Source organism: Carassius carassius, chromosome 19, assembly GCF_963082965.1.
Source record: "Carassius carassius chromosome 19, fCarCar2.1, whole genome shotgun sequence".
In the NCBI taxonomy this organism is placed as follows: domain Eukaryota; kingdom Metazoa; phylum Chordata; class Actinopteri; order Cypriniformes; family Cyprinidae; genus Carassius; species Carassius carassius.
In genome coordinates this window covers 9,759,907-9,784,888 of record NC_081773.1, presented here as the reverse complement: position 1 = coordinate 9,784,888, position 24,982 = coordinate 9,759,907, and the positions used below count along the sequence as shown (strand labels likewise).

The 24,982-nt window shown below is 38.1% G+C and overlaps 1 protein-coding gene across 1 annotated transcript in view; it reads right to left on the bottom strand.

The window, feature by feature from the left end:
- The window catches only part of pard3bb (par-3 family cell polarity regulator beta b), a 314,959-nt gene that overhangs the window by 36,698 nt on the left and 253,279 nt on the right, over positions 1 to 24,982 (bottom strand). The window contains exon 21 of the mRNA XM_059499737.1: positions 22,194 to 22,314. Coding sequence (XP_059355720.1) covers positions 22,194 to 22,314 — 121 coding nt within the window. The remainder of the gene's footprint in view (positions 1 to 22,193; positions 22,315 to 24,982) is intronic.

The following is a 24,982-nucleotide window of genomic DNA, read 5'->3' as shown; positions in this document are numbered from 1 at the left end:
ATGTCTAAGTTACATTCAGGTGCTTACTGGAAAAGTGATTACTTTCATTCAGAAAAGATTAATTAAATTTAGCAAAAGTTACATTTAAGACATTTAGAATGTAACAAAGAAATTATAATTCAAATAAATCCTGTTCTTTTGAATTTTTAAAGAATACTAAAAAAAGAAACATACTTATAATTATGTCTCAAAGGTTATGCATGAATCCAGTGAAAAATTACCTGGCAAAATGCAGTTTATCAACAATTAAATGCGTTATTAAAGTTTAAAATTGCAAAATACTTACACGTGTTTCGTAGATTGACCCTCATATTCAAAACAATTTCACTTGTTGCAATATTCTGATGGAAACAATCAGGTCTTTTCATCAAGACAAAGAATAAACAGCTCACAAATCTGTGGGTTTTTACATAAGGAGTCACTTTCCAGTAAGCACTCGAATGTCACTGAGCTATCTGTCAAGGACTGCATCATCTGGAAAGCACTGTGTTTCACTTGAAGCTTCATATTTGTATATAAACAAATCTAAGTCATAAACGTCACAAAAACATCTGCCGATTGATGTTCTAACATTTGTCAGTGAATGATTTAGAGATGTATGGCTAATGAACACGGCAACAGACAATTGGGTCAATTTGCTTGCAGATTTACTAAGCAACTGTTAAACCAATGCCCCGACTGTCAACAAAAGAACAGGATAGAAAAACACCCACATTATCGTTAGATGTGTGCCACAGACAGGCCGTGTTTCACTAACACTGAACTGTATGCCAGTGCAATTCACTTTTCTATGTGGGGGACAAAACTGCCACATGGAGTTGTTTTTCAAAGGCAATTTATACCGTAAACAGGGCATGTTTACAGGACATATTTTATCAACCATTAACCATATACCGGGCCCACTCATTATTTTAATCACACACTAGATCATATTGCATGGAATTGATCTTACTGATATAGATATAGTACCTCAAAGTGATGATGTTACCGATCATTTCCTTGTATCGTGCATGCTGCGTATCACTGATATTAACTATATGGCTCAGCGTTACTGTCTGGGCAGAACTATTGTTCCAGCCACTAAAGACAAATTCGTAAATAACCTTCAACAGGCGATTTATCTCAACTGCTATATGTACCCAAAAATACACATGAACTAAATGACTGGCACTATTTTCTCTGATACATTAAAAGCTGTTGCCCCCATCAGATTGACAATAAGTTAGAGAAAAATGTACTGTGCCATGGTATAAAAGTAATACTCACTCTCTCAAGAAAGAAACTCGTAGTCTTGAACGCAAATGGAGAAAAACGAACTTTTTAGAACTGCGTGAAAAAAAAACAGTATGTGCAGCTATAGACAGGCCCTTAAAAATGCCAGGGCCGAGCATACAGTATCCAATAACTCATTGAAAATAAACAAAACAATCCAAGGTTTTGATTTAGCACAGTGGCTAAATTAACAAATAACCAGACGCCACCTGATTCTAATATTCCACTAACATTTAATAGTAATGACTTTATGAATTTATTCACTGATAAAATAGATAACATCAGAAATACAATAACATATGTAGATTCTACAGTGTCTAATACTTCAGTTTCATCCATCAACACCCAACGATAAACTGCAGTACTTTACAACTATAGGACAGGAAGAGCTAAATAAACTCATGACTGCATCTAAACCAACAACATGTTTATTAGATCCTGTACCCACTAAATGACTGAAACAGTTGTTACCTGTAGCCGAAGAACCGCTTCTCAATATTAACTCATTGTTATCTTTACGCACAGAAGCACAGAAACGGCACTTGTTAAAATTTCAAATGTCTTGCTTCTAATCGCTAGTTTTACCTGATCTTAGTGCTGCGTTCGACACCATAGATCATGACATAGTCATGGATCGATTACAAAATTATACAGGTATTCAAGGGCAGGCTCTAAGATGGTTTAGATCCTACATGTCCGATCGCTACCATTTTGTTAATTTAAATGTGCAGTCATCTCATTTATCGCCAGTAAAATAGGGAGTGCCACAAGGATCTGTCCTAGGTCCTCTGTTATTTTCAATATACATGTTGCCCTTTGGTAATATTATTAGAAAATACGGGATTAGTTTCTACTGTTATGCTGATGATACTCAACTATATATCTCAACGAGACCAGATGAAGCTTATAAATTATTTAAACTAACAGAGATTGGATTGGATGACCAATAATTTACTCCTATTAAATTCGGATAAGACAGAGATATTAATTATTGGACCAAAAAACAGTACACAGAATCTAGTAGACTACAGTTTGCAACTAGACGGATGTACTGTTACTTCCTCTACATTAAAAAATCTGTGTGTTATTGTAATGAATTAAAACCTTAATATTCATCCGGAAGAAGGAGGCGGGAACCGGCGGACAATCAAATAACCCTTTAATTACAAAAATAAACACAAAACAGCGCACCAGCCCCTCACGGACAACTGGTGCGCTCAAATAAAACCAAAACACAACTAAAAGCCCAGGCCTGGTCCTCTCTCGTCCTTCACTGTCGTCGCTCCAGTTTTATATCCTTCCATCTCCTACGTGGGACTTGAGACCGGCAGTGGGTCGCAGGTGTCACTGATTTCCCAATCATTGCCGGCCTCCCTCCTTGTTCCCACGTCCCTCGGCCCCGCCCCACTCGCCACATACCCCCATCGCTCCTCGCAGGCCGGGGGGTACCCTCGAGACTGTGCTCTACCCCCCCCCTCCCTCCGGGGGGGACCGCTCACGGGAACCTGCGGGAACCTGGGGGTAGGACAGACGAGGCGAGAGAAAAGGAGATGGAAGGAGGAGCGACAGAGACGAGAGAGGGGAGAGAGAAAAAAAAAAATTCTGGTTCCCAGACGCACTGCTGCTCGGCCCTCCACCAGCTGTGTGATCTCCTCCGCGGTGCCTGGCGGTGGCACTGGACGGCCCTCGGTGGACGGCACGACACTCCCCCGCCGCCCGGTGGACGGCGACGGCTCCTCCGGTTTTGGGCAGCCGGCAGGAGTCCCCCGTTCCCTGCTCCTCCGGATTCCTTCACGGAGGCAGCAGGCTCCGGCGCCCTGGTGAACGGCGCCGACTCCTCCGCTCCCTCACGGACGGCAGCCGCCCCTCCATATCGTGGGCGGTCGGCAGCGAGCTCGCCCGTCCCCGGCAACTCGCTCCAGTCCACCGCCTCGAGCGTCCATGGCAGCATCCTCCTCGCCTGCTCCATGGCACCGCGGATTCACCACAGCGGCGAGGGATCTTCAGCAGCGCGTCCCTCCTTCTCCCGGGCTTCGGCACCACTGTAATGAATTAAAATCTTCCTAATCATCGGGAAGAAGGAGGCGGGAACCGGCGGACAATCAAATGAAACTTTAATAATCACAAAATAAACAAAACAGCGCACCAGCCCCTCACGGACGACTGATGCGCACAAAATAAAACCAAAACACAACTAAAAGCCCAGGCCTGGTCCTCTCTCGTCCTTCACTGTCGTCGCTCCAGTTTTATATCCTTCCATCTCCTACGTGGGACTCGAGACCGGCAGTGGGTCGCAGGTGTCACTGATTTCCCAATCATTGCCGGCCTCCCTCCTTGTTCCCACGTCCCTCGGCCCCGCCCCACTCGCCACAGTTATATTAGACAGCAACTTGTCTTTTGAATGCCATATTCCCCAAGTAACAAAAACTGCATTCTTCCATCTAAGAAACATTGCCAAGCTACGAAACATGTTACTTGTTTCTGATGCAGAAAAGCTAGTTCATGCATTCATGACCTCTAGGCTGGACTGTTGTAATGCACTTCTAGATGGTTGTCCTTCATCTTCAATAAACAAGCTACAGGTAGTCCAAAATGCAGCGGCTAGAGTCCTTACCATGTCAAGAAATTATTACCTCAATTTTACAGTCTCTGCACTGGCTACCTAATAAGTTCTGTATCAGTTACAAATTATTATTACTGACCTATAAGGCCCTAAATGGTTTAGCTCATGCGTACCTAACTAGCCTTATACCATGCTACAATCCATCACACTCTCTTTGGTCACAAAACACTGGACTTTTAGCCAAGTCCACTAAAGGAGGTAGAGCTTTGTCGCATTCGGCTCCCAAACTCTGGAATAGCCTTCCTGATAATGTTCGGGGTTCAGACACACACTTTCTGTTTAAATCTAGATTAAAAACACATCCCTTTCTCCAAGCATTCAAATAATGCATTTCATAATTTTGGACTGCAGTTATATCTGATCAAACGCGCATTATTATTCTTTAGCTTGGGGTAAACTAATTAATTTTACTTGGTTGGAACAGCATCTATATGCTAATTATGTCTCTATTTTTTTCTCTGTTACATCCCGTAACTAGGATTTACACAAGCTCAAGTCTGGATCCAGAACACCTGAGAAGAGATGATGCCAACCCCTCAGAGGACCTCAGATGATGCTACCCCTGAAACAACATACAGATTTAACAAATATTATGATTGTAAAGTGTGATTGCATCATAAAATAATTGCTGTTAATAGTGTTCACTGTCTGGTTGACTTCGTTTTTACATTTTTCTGAAAATTCCTGTCATATGCACATAAACTAACAGTCACAAATTTCGGTAAAGTTGCTTTACAATGATTTGTATTGTAAAAAGCGCTAAACAAATAAATTTGAATTGAACTGAACAACATTCTGAGCCAGATTCTTTTATGTTTATTTATTGTTTCAACATTAATATAAAAAGAAATGTTTCTTTAGAAGCAAATCAGTATATTAGAATAATTTCTGAAAGACTGTGTGACTCTGAAGACTGAATGATGCTGAAAATTAAACTTTTCTATAATAGGAATAAATAAAATTTTAAAGTGCATTTCAAAAGAAAGCTGTTCTTTTAATTTGTAACAGTATTTCACAATATTGTTGTTTTTAGAGTATTTTTTATCAAATAAATGTAGCATTGAAGAGACTTGTAGCATTGAAGAATCTTTTTTGACCCAAAACTTAAGAGTATATAATAGAGTACATAATAGTTTTTTTTATATAAAAACATAAAATCAACTAATATTTTATGTTAATGTGCATATCTAGGCATAGAACAAAACAGAAAGAAATACTGAATATAGAAAGAAATACAGAAACAATATAAATAGAATATTAACAGAATAGAATTTTAGGAGTATTTTTGCCACTTTTAGTGTCATTGTTCTCCTAAGCCTTCATATATATTTTTTTAAGATAAATTTTTTACTGTCCTATACACATTTTTTTTTTAGATATCATAGGCAGTAAAGGAAACATCTATGATACATTTAAGAGTTCATCAGATAAACATAATTCACTAAATAATTGCATAAGCATCTTAGCAGATGTGATGTAAACACTGGATTTGGACACATCTTTCTGCCTTCCTACTTACTGCCTGAAAAACTATTTTTAGGCTTTGTGGCACAGCCACCTGATAAAGAAAAAAATTATGAATTGCAAAAGAGATCATATATTTGACTGTGTGACTGGTTGAAGAAATAGATTAATGTTTGACTCTTTAAAAAAACATGAAAGTCCAATCGGGCTCCTGGAAACAAAGTGACCTTCTGCAAGAAAGAGAGTGAGAGATTTTTTCCTAATGAAAAGAACAAAGGCAGAGGAGTCCCGTGTCCTGAATTCTCATTTCTTGACTTCAGACGGTGAGAGAGAATGAGAGCGAGCACGCTGTGGGTGTGACCATGTTACAACGGAGATGAGGCTCAGGCTGAGAGCACCATCATTATTCAGCTCAGTAAATGAGAGGAAAGGTAGGAGCTTCAGGCCTCTCATTACACAGAGCAGCAGAGGGCTCAGAGTGAAATGCGCTGTGGATATTACACACTCCTTCCTCCATCGTGTCAGGCTACTCACCTCCAGATTCTGCTAGACTTGCCGGCAGCAGCCATTACCACCCTTGAGCTGGACAAGCCACACTGGAAGTGCCAAGTTAAGGGAGCCGAAGCCAAGTCTGACTCAGACATTCAATGGAAAGAAATTTGAATGGTTTCAAAAACTAAAATCTTAAGTTCACAAATTTCCTCTATAGGCAGTATGAGTCAAACAGCACATAAAACAGAACTAATTACTAGTGTAAACATCTATAGAACTTCAAACCAGTAAAACGCAATTAATCCAAAACTACTGATGGGGTAACATAAAAGAAGATAATCTGAGAAACATCTTTTTTTTTTGTTCATGCAATGGAAGTCACTGCCAACCAAAACAGATGGAGTTTAGGGCCTTTCGCACCGCTTTAGTTCCAGAACTAAATGTAAAGTTAAAGTACAGGGACAAACAATTTCTCAGTACCATTTAAAGGTTTGCATTCGCACTGACAGTGTGCACTATGAAGTGACGTAAGCCGGTCGACAGAGACATCATTTGTGCGCAGCGTTTAATAACGAAAACAAAGAACAACAACAATTTGATCGGAGCTGTGTTTTTGTTGTGTCTCGCAGGTTTCACAATAATTGACATGGAATGTCGACGTATATATAAAGCGATTGAAAGAACGGAAAGGAGGACTAAGAATCTAAAAAAGACAATTGGCAGTGCTACATTTGCAACAAGTGCTTGACCTTCAGTGTCCGCCCATCAATTGCGGTTCATCATACTTGCAAAATAAGTTGATACAATGTTTCACAACAAAAACGCCAAAAAGTGGGGTAGTTCCACAATTAGTTCTGGTACTATGAAAAGGTTCCCACGGTGCGAAAGGCCCTATTTACTACTAATCACAGAACCTGCTTTAATGAAAATATGTGCATGACAATTGCATTCAATTAATCGTGCAGCCCTAGTATATGATTGTTTCCCTGAAACATAATTGTCAACAGTCAACTGTATGAAATGTTAGATGATATACAGGTCTGGGGGCGGGGCCAGTGCGTCAACTGCGTTAAAATATTTTAACTGTGTTATTTTTTATTAACTAATTAATTAATTTAACGCGCTAACCTCTTAGCCTGCACCCCGACGCCGGCGTTCTGAACTCCCCATATTTGCACGTGTCAATAATTACGAATAGGTTAAATGAAATGGGACAAATTTAATCTTGACAAACTATATATCATTATAAAGATCTAAGACTCAAGCTTTAACAACAGATTGCTATTTTTCAATGGAAAGCTTATAAAGACTGTATTTGCTAAATTTGTGTAAGCAGTAAACATCAAAACATGAATAATGGAAATGCAGTACATACCAGATTCGTTGTAATAACGAGTCATAAACAGATCCACAGCTGTAAATCCCGGTTTAGTTAGAAAGGTAAGGGTCCACTGAACGAAATCTCATAGAGCACGTTTAGTCCAACGAAGCAATAACGTTGAAATATGGATCATAAATCCTTTGTTTACGTTTAAGTTCTTCAGGGTCAGTATTGTTTGTGTCCATTATGGAATAACTCACTCTCAGAAACTGGGTCTTGGTAGTAAAAAAACAGTATGGTTTTGTAGCATAAAATGTCACAAACAGAATGAGATGATCCACAAAAAAAAAAAAAAAAGTGAAAGATAGGCGGAAGATTGTTTATTTGAATTCTGGCGCTCTCTCGTGACGGCTCGTGACGCACGCTCTGACGCACCTGTCAGCTGATGGAGGCGGAACTTAGCGATCGCTTTTTTGTTTTTTTGTTTTATTTTTCAACAGTTTTCATATATTTGTGAGTAGTGTTGTCAAAAGACCCGGTACTTCGGTACCAAGTCGGTACTAAAAAAATGTAAATGTGACGGTACCAGGTTTCTTTAAGTACCGGTAGTACCGAGGTCCCGTTCAAACCCGGTTCAGTGCTATGATTTCCGCGAAGCAGAAAACGAGGACGGAATCTCAAAATCCAGTCATGAAAATGAAACTTGCATTTTAATATGGACAGTCATGGAATTTGTCAAAGTTAGCATAAATTAATCAAATCAAATCTCCATATGGACCAGTATCTGTAAATGTTAAGCCGCAAAAGTTGTTTGAAATATGAATCCGTGTTCTGCGCGTCTCTGTGTGAATTAATGAATGGCAGAGACGTGCGGGTTTGTTTACTACATAGACTGAAGCGCATGACGCTTGCATTAATTTCAGCATCTGTGCTTCAGAGTTCTCTCTCCATCAAGCGATCTGAACTTTTCAGTTCATCTCAATGGACGCACAGCGCACCTGTATTTGATGCTATGTAAACTCTTTGTGAAGGCGCACGACTCACCGTCGCTTTACTGATAGCGCTGTTTCTCACACATGCAAAGAGAGAGAGAGCGAGAGTCTTACCCCGCTGAATCGACACACTATATGTAAACTATTCTTTGTTGTCTTCTCCTGTCAAAATAATGGAGTTCATTTAGAATTATTCATATTCATTTTCGAACAAGCAGAAGACATACCGGTTTCTCCGGTAGTGGGCGGAGCTAATGCGCAAATGAAAATTTCATTGGCTGGCGCTGATCTCTTACCGTCCCTGTTTTGATTTCAGCAAATCAGTTTGACCGAACGCAGACAACGTGATTAATATTCATGAACCCAGCAGCTCATCAATTCATAGTGCATTGTCTATATATTAGTATGATAGTAGAATCAGTAGTAGTATTATCTTTTAACAATAATTAATATGATCTATTACAATTTTTTTTTACAGAAACCCTCAAGGACCAAAAATATCTTAAGCATCACCACCAGTCTTAAGTTCAGTTAAAATGACAAATATGCATTCATTAGGCCTAAATGTTAATTTTTACATAAAGGCATTGTGCTAGAAATATTACTATTATTTAGTAAAATGTATGTGATACTGCTACTGTTGAAAAAATTTATAAAACTTTATTTTTTAAAGAAATAAATCACAATATTTCTTCCATGTTTTAATTTTAATAGCAAATCCCCTTTATTTACCAAAAATAAAATGTGTTTAAATTTCATAAATTAAAAGACAAATTAAATTTGGGTGAAACTTGTTTACTGTTTTTCATAATTATATAACTTGTAGAAAAACTTTAAACACAATTGTAAATAAGTATAAAGAATGGCATTGGTTTTATTTTTAGTGCTAAAAAGTTATTTTTTTTTAATTAGCATATTTTTGTGTTTTGCTTTGGTACCGAAATTGGTACCAAGAACCGTGGATTTTCACTGGTATCGGTACCGAATACTGAAATTTTGGTACCGTGACAACACTATTTGTGAGTGTGTTTTATGTTGAATGTGACTGTATCTGCATGATTACCATCTGTTTGAGTGCATATCAGCTTGCTATTACTGTGTAATCAAAGCTATCGATGCGAACGCCATCTATATGAATAGAGTGCGATTTATTGACTTTATGACATATTTGTATTATTTTTGTATTACCATCTCTATAACTGGCCATCAGCACGTGATAATTTAGTTATTATGACAAGAATTCATTGTAAATGCTGCACTGAACACACTGAAGTAAGGGACTGTTGCAATTTGAATTTGGGTAGGGCACTTTCAGTTGTGAGTCCCATAATGGGGGGGTGTGGGTGTTAAACAGGTTGAACTGACAACCCTAATACACACACACACACACACACACACACAGATATATATAATAAGCAAGCCCAGCCAAGGTGACAAAAAAGCAATGCAAAAGTAACAATGCATTACTTTCTATTACAGTGCAACATTAAGGGGTTATATGATGCTTTTTTGATTAAATTTTTCCTTTCTCTTTGGAGTGTTACAAGCTCTTGGTGCATAAAGAAGATCTGTAAAGTTGCAAAAATCAAATTGTTAAATCCAAAGGGATATTCTTTATAAAAGTTACACACCCCATCTCTACGTCACTATGTGGGGTGTTCACGCAAAAGAAGGCAAACTTTTTATTCTCATTGTAGTGTTGTTGTTGCCGCCGCTGATTCTTACTGAATATTTTAAACAACTAATTAGAAAATTAAAATAATTTTAGACACAGCCTACTTAATAATTTAAGTACAGCATGCTACACTAAAGAGCATGTCAGCTCTCCAAAATGTCAACTATATAGATTGTATAGATTGGTGGTGATTCAATGTAGGAACTTCTGGACTCTACAGTAGTTGATCTGGCCACAAGTGCCACAGGCAGAGCCAGAACTTTTTAATCAGATTAAATGTGGCTGATGAGGTGTGGGTCAGTTCTCTGAGCCCTGGTGCTGAGCGCCACGCGCTGGGCTCGAGGGTTATCACAAGCTCCCCAGATGTGTTGATTGGAATCGGGCAGAAGGCCGCTCTGGGCCATGGGGAGGTTAGATTAGAAGCGAACTGCAGCCTGCACATAGAGCCTTCCGTTTTCGTAAGTGATTTTCTCTTCCCTGCAGCAGATCCACCAAAGTCCTGCTTATAATCAGATGGAGATCTAACTTCACTGCTGATGAAAGCCAACAGGACACACTGAAGCCTTTCACCAGCTTTTTACCTGTATCAACACTGAGCATTTAGATGGTGAACCACCCTATTATTATACCTAACAGCTTTCACGCAAATCATAATTAACTTTAAAAGCGTTAAAAATACAATTAAATTGTATGAAAATAAACATACATAAAAAATTTGATCTTCACAGATCCCCTTACCCTACCACTCCCCATTACAGATTAGCTGAACTTGCCTGAAAAATACAGTTGTCAAAATGTTGTATATAACAGATTTTGGTCATCTTTAGCCATTTAAGTAGGTCTGAACTTGTACGACTAAACATAGCTGCTAGGGTGATGATGTCAAGATGCTTGCACAGTCTCAAAAAAATGGCACACAAATTTTGTGCAGATTTGCAGTCTAGAGGAGTTGTTGGTAGTGTCAAAACTCAGAGCCAGTCTGGAGAATTTGGGCAGCTGGAGTTGACTGATTTCACAGAAAATCATTTTTCTAATTTTTTTAGCTTCATACTATGATTCGATCCAGTTATTAAGCATATTAAGGCATTTTTATTATTTTGATTTGTCATGTGTCTCCTAGTAGTATTTCATAATTGGTGTATTCCAGACTTATAATGGGACTTTGGACAAACCTAGACTTTGAAAGGAAGCAGTTTCTCCAAGGAAGTGAGGCAGACATGAAGACATTCAACCTGGTTTTGTCTGAACTCTTCATGCTGATCTTCCTGGGTAGAAGCAGTTTCAACTGCCACGTAGTCAATGAACAGACTCAAGTGGCTCAGCAAGGTCAACCAAGACTACAATCCAATTAAAATTCCACAATTATTACAGAGCACATGCCCCTGTCTCTTTTTTGGTCTTACTCCCAGCTTAGACAGTCATCTGATCGATTTATCCCTGCTTTGACCTTACAAGGCAAAAGTCTGGAGAGGGGAGGCCTTCAGCACCATTTCTTTTCCTCTAAAATAGGTCCAACTTGGTTTGGCTTGTCTTATTTTAAATGTTGTTTCCAATAGCTTGATGTCCTTGGTTTGGCATCTATCTTCTCTCTAATTCTATCGATCTTTATAGGTATGTCTTTTGTTTCTAAGTTTTCATATCTGTAATTCCAGACTGCATCTCCTAGTGGGTAGAAAACGGCCACAGAGAAACTCTCCTTCCCAGCAACAAACACAGACATCTGCAGAGGAACCGCACAATACAAAATCACATCCTTCGAATGGCAACGGTCCTCCTCCCAATGGAACCAGACCAAGAATACAAGACACACCAACAACAGCCATATGTCTTATCAGCATTATCTAAACACACATCATAAATTATAATCCCACGGCCTGTAATTGTGACAAGGCCCACGCCCGAATCAAAACTCTGACTCCCTCTTTAATCAGACAGAAGATTTAAGCGCAACATGTTCTCACGGGCAAGAGAAAGTGCTGAGATCCTGACTGCTACACCACTGTGGTGCTCGCATTGAATTGGGTGGGTCTGTGAAAAGTCTGTGTTTTAGTCTGGTTTTAAAGACCGTGAGAACTTCATACAATCCACTGCTGTTGCACCTTGTCTGGTCTAAAATAGAGTTTCGACCTCTAGAAAAGCTGAAATAAGCTTTTTTTATAGGACAGAGAAGGACAAATAATCCCTGAGGCATGTAATTTTATGGTGTTGTAAAGACTATAATGACCAAATATTCAAAATTGGGCTGAAAAATTCTTACACTTAAATGTAAAGAATCCGATCGATGGGATTCATTCCTGACAATACCATGAGTTATATGGACAAGAACATTTAAATAATAACAGGCCTTTGTGATCTCTTTTGAGGGATAGTTCACCCAAAATTAAAACTGTGCCATTATTTACTAACCTTCATAACACTGCAAACCCATATGTCATTTTATGCATTTATATGTAACTATATCTTATTCTACTTCTTTTAAGTCAACTGACTGATTCAATTATCAAAGCAAACTGAACAATGTTAATTAATCAGACTGGTTCAAATCAGAGTTCAACTCACTCGATTTGCTCACAGCAGTTTGAAAGTTAACAAATCACTGTATATGAAGATTATCATTGCATAACATCTTAAACTTCAGCCTACTTTTTACAAAATACTCCCATGACTTCAGAATACATGGACTATAGCACATACATCTTATGGACTATATATTTTTTGTTGTCTTTTTTAATCTATGAAATATGGGCCTGTATGTACCTGTTTTGTTCCACATTATAAAGAAAATCATACAGGTTTGGAAAGACATGACCGTAATGAAATACATTTTTGGTTGAACTATCCCTGTAATTTTTGTCTGAAAATCTGGAGCTTTTCATGTCTAGCTGACAGCATATTTACATTCTAATTTCTTTATGTTGAACAAATCTTCGCCCAACAATAATGTTTATTCAGCACTGTGTCTTGTCTAATAACAAAACAACGCCACATTGTTCATTCTCCTCTTCTGTTATCAGAAAAATGTGAAAAACAATGGGTTAGGGCCTCTATTGAAGTAATAAATGGAGCTTTCTTGCATTCCTAGACACATCCCTGGCTTCTCTGAAATTCTCATTTTGTTCAGACTAAACGGGGGGGAAAAAAAAGTCTACCATCAACATAGCATCTGAAAGACTCCCTTAGACAGGGCATTGTCCAAATATTAGTTGTACTTCCACAGTTGTGCTAATATCAGCGAGATGAAAACAAAAAACAACAAATCTGTTCTATCACCATCTCAGGAACCAAGCATCCATTCACCTTCATTACTATTCCAAGTATTTTTGTAACTTAAGGATGTATGCTCAACAAACTGAAGCAAAATTCATTGAAGTTTACTTCCACTGTTCACTGGCCAAGTTAAATTAAGGTTATATTGCTTGGCACATCATGGTCCCTGTGTTGTATTTTAAGCTTGAAACAATACACAGGCACAAAGGCCTTTGAATTAACCTCCTCTGTGCTAGTCTCTCCAACACAAGAGACGTCAGCACTTTTCCCCAAATATGTCAGGACAGGAAGCAAAGATGAGAAACAACAGGCTGACCCAACCAAAACATTATCAAAGGTTAGACTTATTCTTGACCAATGGAAGAATAATACAGCTGGAATCAATAACAAAATATCAAATGACAAAGCAGAGTATTGGACGTCCTTTTTAAAAGGGCAAATTCCAAAGTTTAATTCATTATTATAAATCAATTGACCACTACCTATAATATAATTAATTAACTAGAAGGCAGAAAAGAACGGGAAACCGTATCACTTTTTCACCCAGGTGAATTATGTCCAAACGGCAGACGAAAAATCATCGGTAGCTATCATGAGCCAGACGCCCCGCTTTGATCGTAAGTGGCCGTGACTGTTTCACCAGATAAGGTGGAACCACTATGACATCGCGCCTGAGTCAGCATCAAGCTCACCTTCAGCGATAATTCACGCTGGCTCATTCTGCACCTGAAAACCCACCAAGGGCTCATTTACCCTCAGGCTGACAAGGTGAGACAGGAAAAGGAGGGTTTGGAGGAAGTTACAGTCTTTTACAGCCTTCCCTCTTCTTGCCCTTCGTTCTCTCTGTGATAATGAACTCACGTTGAGCGCTTGAACTCGGTCGTTCAGTCATGCGTGTTGATGCCGATAATAGAGCGCGAGCGATTACTTCACACACGTCTGGGACTCAGACTCTACAGATATGGCTGAACGGGCCGGGTCGGTCAGAGGAAGAGACGGCAGAGTGTCTCCTCTGCACTAGACGTGCATTCCAGTCCTGTTAGGCAGAGAAAAGGTCCCATTAGGCCTGTCTGGGAAGGTAATGAATACCCGTAAGGTCATGACCTCTGTTCAGACATAGTTACATCATCATCAGAGGGGTTACAAAGGCTCCACATCTGCCCCTGAAGCTGCACATGAGAGGGAGAGAGGGAGAGGATAACAACCCTCATCTGTCTTTATCACTTTCTCTCTGACGCTCTGTGATGTAAGGTGTTTTGAAGTGAAGACCGATTGCTGGTGTAAAACAACATGCTGTCTGAGACTATAAACAGAAGTGTGGGGATTAAACCGTGCGGCTCTGATCCTCTTCAAGATAAATCAAGTCTGCCGAAACATTAGTCGAATTTTGCAATAATTCAGTTCTATATTTAGATTAACTACTTGTTGGCCTTTTTGACATTTTTATTGATACAGAATGGTCAATGAAGTATATGAGTATCCAAGACAAAGAAAGTTGTGAGTTTAAAATAATACATAAACACTTTCTAGGTCACAATTCACTCTGTAGGTACTTCTTTTAAACAAGTAATTATTTAGTTACTTTGTTCTATATACAGTAGTATGCATGTGTGTTGCATGGATGTATTCTGGATATACTATATCTGCCAAATTGTTGTGACCTACAGAGTCATGTCATTTCACTGCCATTCATACTGTTTCAACTCCCTTATAGAAGGAGTCTGCAAAATTAGATACAGCCACTGCATTTATATTGATAAACTTTTAAATTATTTACAACAAAAGCTTTAATTCAGTGACTCTAAAAATGCCATGTGGTCTAATCAAATAAAGATCAACAACATTTTCCTTTCACCTTGAAAGCATGTGATTGTACAAATCATAAAAAAAAAAAAAAAAAAATCACACGCTTGGGGTTGGGGGAGTTGGTCACACAACATATTTTATGTACTAAACTAAACTAACCTTGCCTTGCCCTTGAAAAAAAAAAAATCCTTGATACACAGTAATGTGGGCTTTCAGAGGTCCTCTCTGAGATCACTTACCACTTTATATTCCTTTTTAAAGGAATTTTTATTCAGAAATGTGCACTAGCTGCAAGACTAAATTCTAACTAACTAAATAAATAAATAGTCTCTTAAAATTGGAGGTGAGTTAACATACCTCCCGCACACAAACAGGATGTCTGTTGCACTCACTTGAAAAGCAGAAGTTGAAATAGTAAGTCTCCCATGTTCTGCTGCAATAATCTAGCTCAAAGGTCACTAATTAATGGACTGCAGTCCAGATCCAGAGCCAAGACTGGTTCCATCAGGACAGTGAATCAATTATCATAAATGCATATAATTATAAACACAGAATTTTATTTTGAAGCATCTGAAGCGGAATATATTGCATTTGCACAGTAATCATAAACACAGGAAACACTGAATCAGGTTGATATTTCTGCCACTTGATGATTCTCACGCACAGGGATGAGAAAGTGTGTGCTTGTGCTCTATTAACTTTACGATATCAGTCCAGTGTAGAGTTGTTTATCTAATTCTGTCTGGCCTGGCTATTACACAGGTTCACTTTTAAGGCCTTACTATTTTTGGAATAGCGTATAATGTAAGCTGTTAACCAACATGGAAAATGTTTTATCTATTCAATAAGGTTGGAGTATATCACAAAAAATTAAAACAATGTACTGAATGCATTAGAGCCAGTGCAGAGCAAGCTGGAAACAAAGAACAAAGCCTGCTGTATATGAGTGAGAAACCTCTGAGAAACAACAGCAGGTTGGTTCAACCGCCTCAGTTGCCAGAATGCAGAAAAAGGCCATTAAAGTCAATTAAGAGGAAATTTAGGATGGAAATGAATTATCCAGCCCTCTAATCTCATCATAGCCATGTGGTGATCAAGAGGGCAGATTATCACTCGCAAATTACTGCAGAGTTCAATGGCTCTCCCACGGGTGGCCATTTTGTTTGAGGTCAAGGTGAAAATGAAAGTTTGCACAGTTTCAAATTCATTGAAAGAACAACAAAGTAAATGATCTTAAAATCTAAAATATTGTACATTTATGGCATTAAAGTTACAGTGTGTAATTAGTTCACTAGTATTACCAAACCAAATCTGCAAAAAAAGAAAAAAAAAATTCAAAAGGTTTTTAAGAGGTTTTTTTTTTTTACATAAAGAAAGTATAGAAGTATTGTAACATTAAAAAAAAAAATCACACACTTCATTTAGATTCTACAAAGCAAATTTTACAAATAAAGCTTGATGATAGAATGATACTCTATTAATTGCTTACTGAAGTAATTCAAAGGTGCCTGATAAAGAGTTGTTAGTGCCAGTGTGCACCTATTTTTGCCAGTATGTTGCTTTTACTGATGAATGAAAGAACAAAATAGACTCCTGAATGCAACATGTATACAATAAACCAAAGACAAATACGTTCTTTCATTTTTTTTCATCAAAAACTAACAGAGAAAACTGTTTCAATGGCCCCAGACTATTGCCTGTAACCATACTGAAAAACTTATACAACAAGCTCTCTGGTTCCTCATTGAATAACCAGCCCCAGATGCAACATAATAGACAGTAGTTGTTTCATCTATCCATTGTTTAGGCACAACTTAGAACAAAGATATAGATTTCCCCTTCATGAAAATGGGCACTGACCACTCATAAACACCGAACGGATGACAGCCACGGGCCTTTCTCAGATTGCTTAACTGGAAAGTTTTCCAGAAACAAAATGTTTGGAGTTAGAAACTCTTTGGTTTTGCCAATGTTGAAATTTGATCTGATCAAACATTCAAACTGTGTTTGTTTGTGGGTGGGTGGTCTGAGGGCAATACATTCACAAGCTGAATTCATTACCTAGAACAGCCAGACAAACTTCAAAAGGTTTTTTCTGTTTTTTTTTGAGTCACATTAAAAAAACAAAAAAATCTTTAAGTCTGAATGTTTATAGGCTTTCAGACAGACAGACAGTCAGACAGTCAACCAGACAGACAGAAAGACAGATAGACAGATAGACAGCTAGATAGATAGATAGACAGACAGACAGACAGACAGACAGAAAGAGAAACAGACAGATAGATAGATCGATAGATAGATAGATCAATAGATAGATAGATAGATAGATAGATAGATAGATAGATAGATAGATAGATAGATAGATAGATAGATAGATAGATACTGAAAAGTTTTAAAAAGGAACTAATTCTTCAAACTGAATCTCAGGTCCTGGTGCCTGTGAAGTCCAAAAGACCACACAATGTCCCATTTGTCATTTTGTGGTCATGACTTCACTCCGCACTAATTCCCAAATGGCACCCTCAACCCTCGCGGCCCTCCTCCCAGTCTATACTCGGCCTGACTTCTACAATCAGATGAAAGTTACACAGCCACCATGTTGAATCAGCATCAAATTCCACCTGGCAAAGGCACTTGTGAGGTTTGTTCTAAAACCCAATGCGTCTGGACATTTAAAGGGTAAAATACACCAGATCCTCCTGACAGCCCTCCAAATGCATGTCTGGCTTCTAACTCCTTGACGTTACTTAGTTTGGGCAGCAGGGTGGACGCAATGGAAGAGTTTACGGACCTATTAGGGTTTCCCCAAGTCTAACGTCTCTCTCTGCTTCAGCTCTGTGGTTTGTATGGTTCTCAGAGAGGAAAAGATGACAATGGTTGGCTGGGGGCCATTCCAACAGACAGGAACCTAAACGCTTAAGCTGCATATTGTTAAAGCCCTCAGCTGGGTCTCATGACACCATGTTGCTAATTTCGATACCTGCTTTTACATTCGAACTGGGATTCAGAGCCAGCATCAAAGGATCACATCACATCCTGTCCCTCTTATGCCCAAATCAACCTTGACTTAGTAAGAGCTGCTACCAAAATATGCACAGAAGTAAGAACTGAGGTCAAAAACCTGAAGCGAAAAACGGGAAAGCACACAAGGGAAGGACCGCATCTCGCTCAAACCACAACTGAAGAAACCCAGTGAAATCCAGCACCCGACTGGAGCATATTAAACAAATATTCTCCGCTAGTATTCAAGGGAAAATATTTCATTATTGGCGATGGGTTTAATGAAAGTGTGAGTTGAAAAATTTAAGTTACGGGAAAACTCTATTTTTGGGATATTTTCTCATTGTGTGAACAAGAGATGCAGCTGTTGAGGTGTGCTGGAGATGGATCTGGATTGGAAAGGAAACAACGGCTGGTCCTCAGAGCAAAAGAGAGACGCTCTGACAGATTTGTGTGGTTAGTTTCTCATGGACTGCATCATTCCTCTCAGGGGAAACGAGGGCGAGTGAGAGAGGACAGTGCCAGTAAATACCGCCAGCGTTAAGGCCTATCCCTCATTAGGACCGTAGCAGTTAGGCGGCAGTTGGAGCATTATCATACCAACTTTAACTGCCTTACAGGCCCTATAAACAGTCACAAGACTACCATATATATTTTTGGATGCTATTTAGACGCCTCTCCACGGCTCATCGGTTGCCTTCTCACGACTGATTCCATAAAGAGAGGCCTTTAAAAACATGAACAGCCTCCCTTTTAATCCTGAAGCCCATTTGCTTGAATTTTTCACTTGGTAAAAATAGTTTATGGAGACATTAGACACTGCAGGCAACACATAACATAATTGCGTGCTACATAGACGGTGTGGCGTGCATCTTATCTCAACATCTGAGGAATGAACAGCACAGAACCCGCGAGACAGCAACCAAATTTGCCTTTAAGCTTTTGAACTTCCTGTTTGCTATCTTCAGACTTCCATATAAATGTATAATACACTTCTGCATTTATTATGCATTTATGCATTTGCTAGGCTCTTTCATCCAAAGTGATTTGCAGTGCATTCAAGGTATACGTTTTCTCAGTATGCGTGTTCTCTGGGAATCAAACCCAATGACCTTGGTGTTGGGAGCAGCTGAGGTACAGGAATGATTCCAAGATGGCACAGGATCATGGGTACAGGTACCTTCTGGAGGACACGCATTTGTTCTGTTCCAAAACCTAGTGAGTTGCCTACGTAAGCAGTATTTTAGGGCTTCATTTTAAGGAATTAAAGTCACACTCCCAACATGAATAGGCAGCATAATTATACCGCCTACTAAGATACCTTTGTTTGGCTCGATTCTAAGGCAGCATCATATTTACATCTTTCTTGTTATTTAACTTCAGCTAGCCTTTCGTTTAATTTACACTCTGTATTATTTACATTATCTACACAAGAAATTCAAAGGTTTGTGGTTGTTTTTTTTATGTTTTGTAAGAAGTTTCTTATATTCAAGACCACATTTATCTGATTTATTTTACATTTTATTTGACTAATATGATTAAAGCTGCACGGAGGCGGAACATTTTTGGTAAATTTATGGAAACTATCCAAAAAATTTCTGAAGGTTTATGAAAGTTTCTCAAAAATCCTGGAAATTTTCCTAAATTTTTGGAATGTTTCCAAAATGTACCTGGAAATTTTCCACCTCTTTGCAACCCTACTAAAAAAAAACAAAAAAAAACGACACTTTAAAATGTAATTTATTCCTAAGATGCAAAGCTGAATATTCAGTAGCCATTACTACAATCTTTAGTGTCACATGATGCTTCAGGAATCATTCTAATATCACGATTTTGCGATCAAAAAACATTTCCTATTATTATCAATGATGAAAATGGTTGTGCTGCTTATTTGATACTTATTTTTTGTTTGGGATTCAAAAGAGCAGCATTTACATGAAACAGAAATCTTCTGTAACACTACAAATGTATTTTCTGTCACTCTTGATTAATTTAATGTGACATTGCTGAATAAAAGTTTTAATTAAAATAATATCTTACGGGTCCCAAACTCTAAAACAGTAGTGTATTATTTCATAATCTTTTTAAAAACTACTTTCATAATTTAATCTATTATGTTACATTTTTTATTATTTGTAATCATTCTCCTTTCAATTAAATTCAATTTTCTCATTAAAGTTAAATAAGTGCATCCTTTGTGAAAAAAGCAATCCCAGAATGCACTGTGCCATGCTAAGTGGAGTTAAAAAACAAAAAAAAAACAAAAAAAATAAGATTTAGGAAATACATATATTTAACTAAATGAAAAACAAACAGTTAGTCTAATTAAAATGAATTATTTTTTAATGTGCTATGTATTTTTATGCTTACCAGAGTATTATCAACATGCTAAGATCAAACTTTTCTATGTCTGATACGATGCTTCCTTAGAAAACAAGTTCTTAGGAAGTGGATAGTGAGGCAGCTCACTGGTTTTGGAACAGACCCATTTTTTGACACAAATACTGACAAATGCCAAGCCTTAATTTCATCTGGACGTCAGAAGTCCTCACAAGTGAACTTGCGGTCACTGAGACTACACCACAGTCATGCCTGAGCAATACAGTCACTGAGTCAGCACAGAAATTCATGGAGTGGTCGAGCGGTCATCAATCAATGTCTATACACACTCTATATCAAACTCTACTGTAGTCCTGTAACACATTTACACAGAGCAGTGATGAACCAGTAAACACTGCGAAGCTTAGCATAAATACAAAAGAAAAAAATAAATGGTTATGACATCAGTGGTAGGGTCCTCTGGCAGAGAAAAGCTAAAACATTTACTGGAAAGCAGGACTGTGTGTAAACCGATTTGCTTGTGTGGCAATAGCTGAACGCTTCTGGTTCTGGAACAGCCCACCAAAACAAATCCCAGTCACTTTTTCCATTTCTCTGTGTTTACCAGGAACATCCTTGCGGGTTGATCCAGTGAAATATGTACATATATGTCCATAAAAGGGCTAAATCTGAAAGCAGACGAGAGGCAGCTATAACAATGGGCAGTCATAACGTGTCTGTCATGAGGAGTATTATTTATATCCATGGTGTAGACTAAGTAACAGTCACAGAAAAGGGTGTGGAAACTTCTGTGAATGTCTGTTCAAGATTGTGGGTGTTTAAAGTCACAGGATATGGTGAATTCTCTCATGTTACCTTCGGGCTATCGTCATCATTTCCACAAAGCAATCATCAGGCCTGTAGGTAGTACCAAACCATTTCACTGTGTGAAAACCGCTCACACGTTTCCTCTTATGCAAAAAGGCCAGCTGATAACTTTGTTTTGCTTTGACGCAGCGAATGTTTGTTTCCTTCAGTAGCTGAATAATTAGCACTGAATAAATAGATAAATAAGCACAGACGAGCAAACGAATAAATGCAGTGTCGACCTTAATGAGCAGGCTCGTTAGATTGGGTGATTGCTGTTTGGAGTTCGTTTAATTCGATCTGCCTCTCTAATCCCACAGCCTGCGATGCTTCATTGTTCACCGCAGCTCTTACAAAAACAGACGCTAGCTCATTTGAATTTGAGAGGTATAACTATTGATCTCACACAAAGGGAATTACTGTGTGTTCTGAGAGAAAACAAATTATGCTGGTTTGTCCCAATCCTAATAAAGAAAGGCGCCAATGCATTTGGTGGAAGTTTCTATGACTCCTGATTAAGAATGTTGTCTGTATTGAGTCTGTATTGCTGAATTGAGGCAGTATAGAGAGATACTGAGGCAATTAACCACTCTGATTAAGGGAAAGGTAAAAATTGGCTAATGGCTGCTGTATTGGGAAAATGTATCCGTTATACTTATCTCTTACTAGCTATGAAACTACATTGGTATTATTTTCATAAATAAGCTACCATTCAAAAGTTTGTATCATAAACAACACAACTGTTCAACATGGATGATAAGAAATGTTTTTCGAGCAGCAAATCAGCATATCAGAATGATTTCTGAAGATTCATGTGACACTGGAGTAATGGCTGCTGAAAATTCAGCTTTTCATCGCAGGAATAAATTACATTTTAAAATATATTAAAATATAATACAGTTATTTCAAATTGTAATAATTTTTCACAATATTACTGTTATTTACAGTATTTTTTAATCAGCCTTGGTGAGTATAAGACACTGTTTTCAAAACTCAAACTCAAACCCATTTACCAGCCACTGTCGATTTGATTTAAACTAATGCTTGGCAATCGTTAATTTTGAAACCTACATGTGTGTGTGTTTGATGTCTTACTCTGTGCGGGTCATACTCTGGTCCTCTCCGTCGGGCCTCCAGCTCCTCATAGGCTGGAGCTGCTCCCTCTCTACGAGCCTGAAGATACTCCCTCCTCAGCTGCTGGATACGGTCCATACTGCTGCAAAAACACACTCCAAATATTAAATTAATGAAAAAAAGGGTTGCTTTGGCATAGTGGCTAAAGATCTGGGCTGGTAACCAAAAGGTTGTAGGTTCAAAATCAACAAAGATTCCAAATACAAATTTAATTCCATTAATAAAAATAAATAAATCACAATAATTATATAATCCAGTCTTTTACTAGATTCTAGACAGATAAATAACACTGGTGGGGGGTTGGTTTACTTAGTTTCAGATACAGCAAACAGATATGAGTGTAATAAAATAGCTCAATATTTAAAAACATGTCAAAAGATCCTTGTTTTAGTTCCAATTAGTGAAGCTCTATCTATTCCTTTCGACATTTGAACCTGCAATCTTTCGCGATCTTCAAAGACTAGGCCCCACCACCCCCTTACATCCGCACACAGCCTCCTACGCACCAATACTATTTCCCAACATACACATTTATAGACTTATAGTAGTATGCGCAAGATAACACACAATTTCCCAACCCCGGCCCACTCACACCCATCCAGAACAAAGAGTCACTATCGATCTGACACATCATGTGATTGGATAAAAATCCAGAAGCCCAGTATATCAGGCTGTTGATATGTCCGGATTGTAGCCACTTAAGGAGGAGGCAGACATCGGTCTGGTATCCCAGGCTACGGCTCTATCATCTGCACTTATCAGAAACAACAAGGTGATGACAACTGAGCTAAAGCAGACAGAAAGACTCAATACTGTTACAGATAATCAACAGCCCTTTGTTACAAGCCACTTCAAATCTAGGCAGTACCACATAATCACACACGCAGAGAGATTCAGAATGATATCATCATTTAAGAAAAAGAGACTGATGCAGTAAAAAACTCCAAAAATCACAATAAGTGTATCAAAGAAAGATTTTTTTAAAGCCCTATGATAGCCTTATGAGAGGAACAGATCGAAATGTAAGCTGTTTTTACTTAATATCTAATTTGACAACTGTGGTCACCATTCACAATCATTCTATTGCAAAAGAGCAACTTGGACACTTCCCCTTTTGTGTTCTACAGAAGAAAATAAGTTGAAAAAGAGATGATGAGTAAACGTCAGAATTTTTACTTTAAATTCTATAATATTAAGATTTACCTTGTATTTTGTCGTTTTTAATTTATAAAAAAAATTTTTTTTTATTTTATTTACTGGACCAGGGTTCTCAATCTTTTTCCTCAATGTAAATTTTAGGTGATCTATCCCTTTAATACCATTCTACTTGTCCAAAGCTCAATAATTTTCCAGACACAGCAAAATGACGCGCTTATCAAATGTTCAGGATATTTCTCCTGCTCAAATATTATGTAGTGGCACAGAACTGTGGAAGTGTGACTTGGGAGATAAAGTCCTGTCAGTCATCTTACAGCTTCTAACACACAAACACCAAAATTAATCTCTCAGCACTTGGCTAACACAAACACAACCTTTCCACAACTGTTGCTTCCTATTGTCAACACAGAGCCGAACAGCGATGCCCACCATCTCAGCGAGGGGTAAATGCAGCGATCAGAAGCTGTGGGTGAGGATCCTATCGTAAACTTCACACATCAGACAGTCATTTTTCAGGGCAACAACCCCTGGGGCACAAAGCCAGCTTTCTATGTCTATGTACTATGAATGTATATCTGAAAATAAAAGGAATAAAAATAAAAAGATGAAATGTTAGGAAAAAAGGGCAACACAATAAGTTAAAAGACTGTATGCACAATAAAGACATTGCTTTGATAACCTAAATGGGATGAAGCCAACAATTACAATGACACTGTAAAATAGAGGAAGCACATTGTTGAACTAGCATAGAAAAGCAAACACTGTCTCAACTATAGGCACGCCATAATAAAACAGCGATGAATTACATCTCTACCCAAATGATCTGAGTTGTTTTGTCCTAAACAGTTGAAACTGACAGGCATCAAGACATTTTGCTGACAGTCTATTTTTTATTTTTGTAGTCTGTGAGTAGCCCCGCACACCACCATATATCATTAGTTCTAGTGTTGCAATTGTTATCTAAAAGTAAAATGACAATTCAACTATTTAAGAAAAAATTTAAATAACACTGAAATTAACTATAAATATTGCATTAAGAACTAAAGGGGTCATGTGATGATGTTAAAAATAACATTAATGTGTGTACTTGGTGTAATGCAATGTGTTTACGTGGTTTAAGGAGAAAAAAAATTATTTTTTACATACTTTACATTATTGTTGCTCCTCTCTGCCGATCCTTTCTGAAAAAAGCATAGTTTTTACAAAGCTCATTGTTCTGAAAAGTGCGGTGTGCTCTGATTGGCCAGCTATCCAGTGCATTGTGATTGGCCGAATGCCTTAAGCGTGTGACAGAAATGTTAAGACCCCTTACCATATTTGGAAACACACTGCGTCTACAATACTACAGCAAGAATAAAAGTTACGCCTTCTTTCTTTGCGTAAACATTTGGGCGATGTAATGCAAATTGTCCAACACAATGACGTAAATATGTGGGGGCGTGTTTAAATAAGGCGTTGGAAGAGTCTTAACTATTATAAAGAATAAAAGGAAGTAATACCACTATGGGATACTATGGAAGTAGTACAAGCAACTGTGGGAATATGAGGGTGAGTAAATTATTATTTTATTAAAAAAATTTGCGGGGAGAACT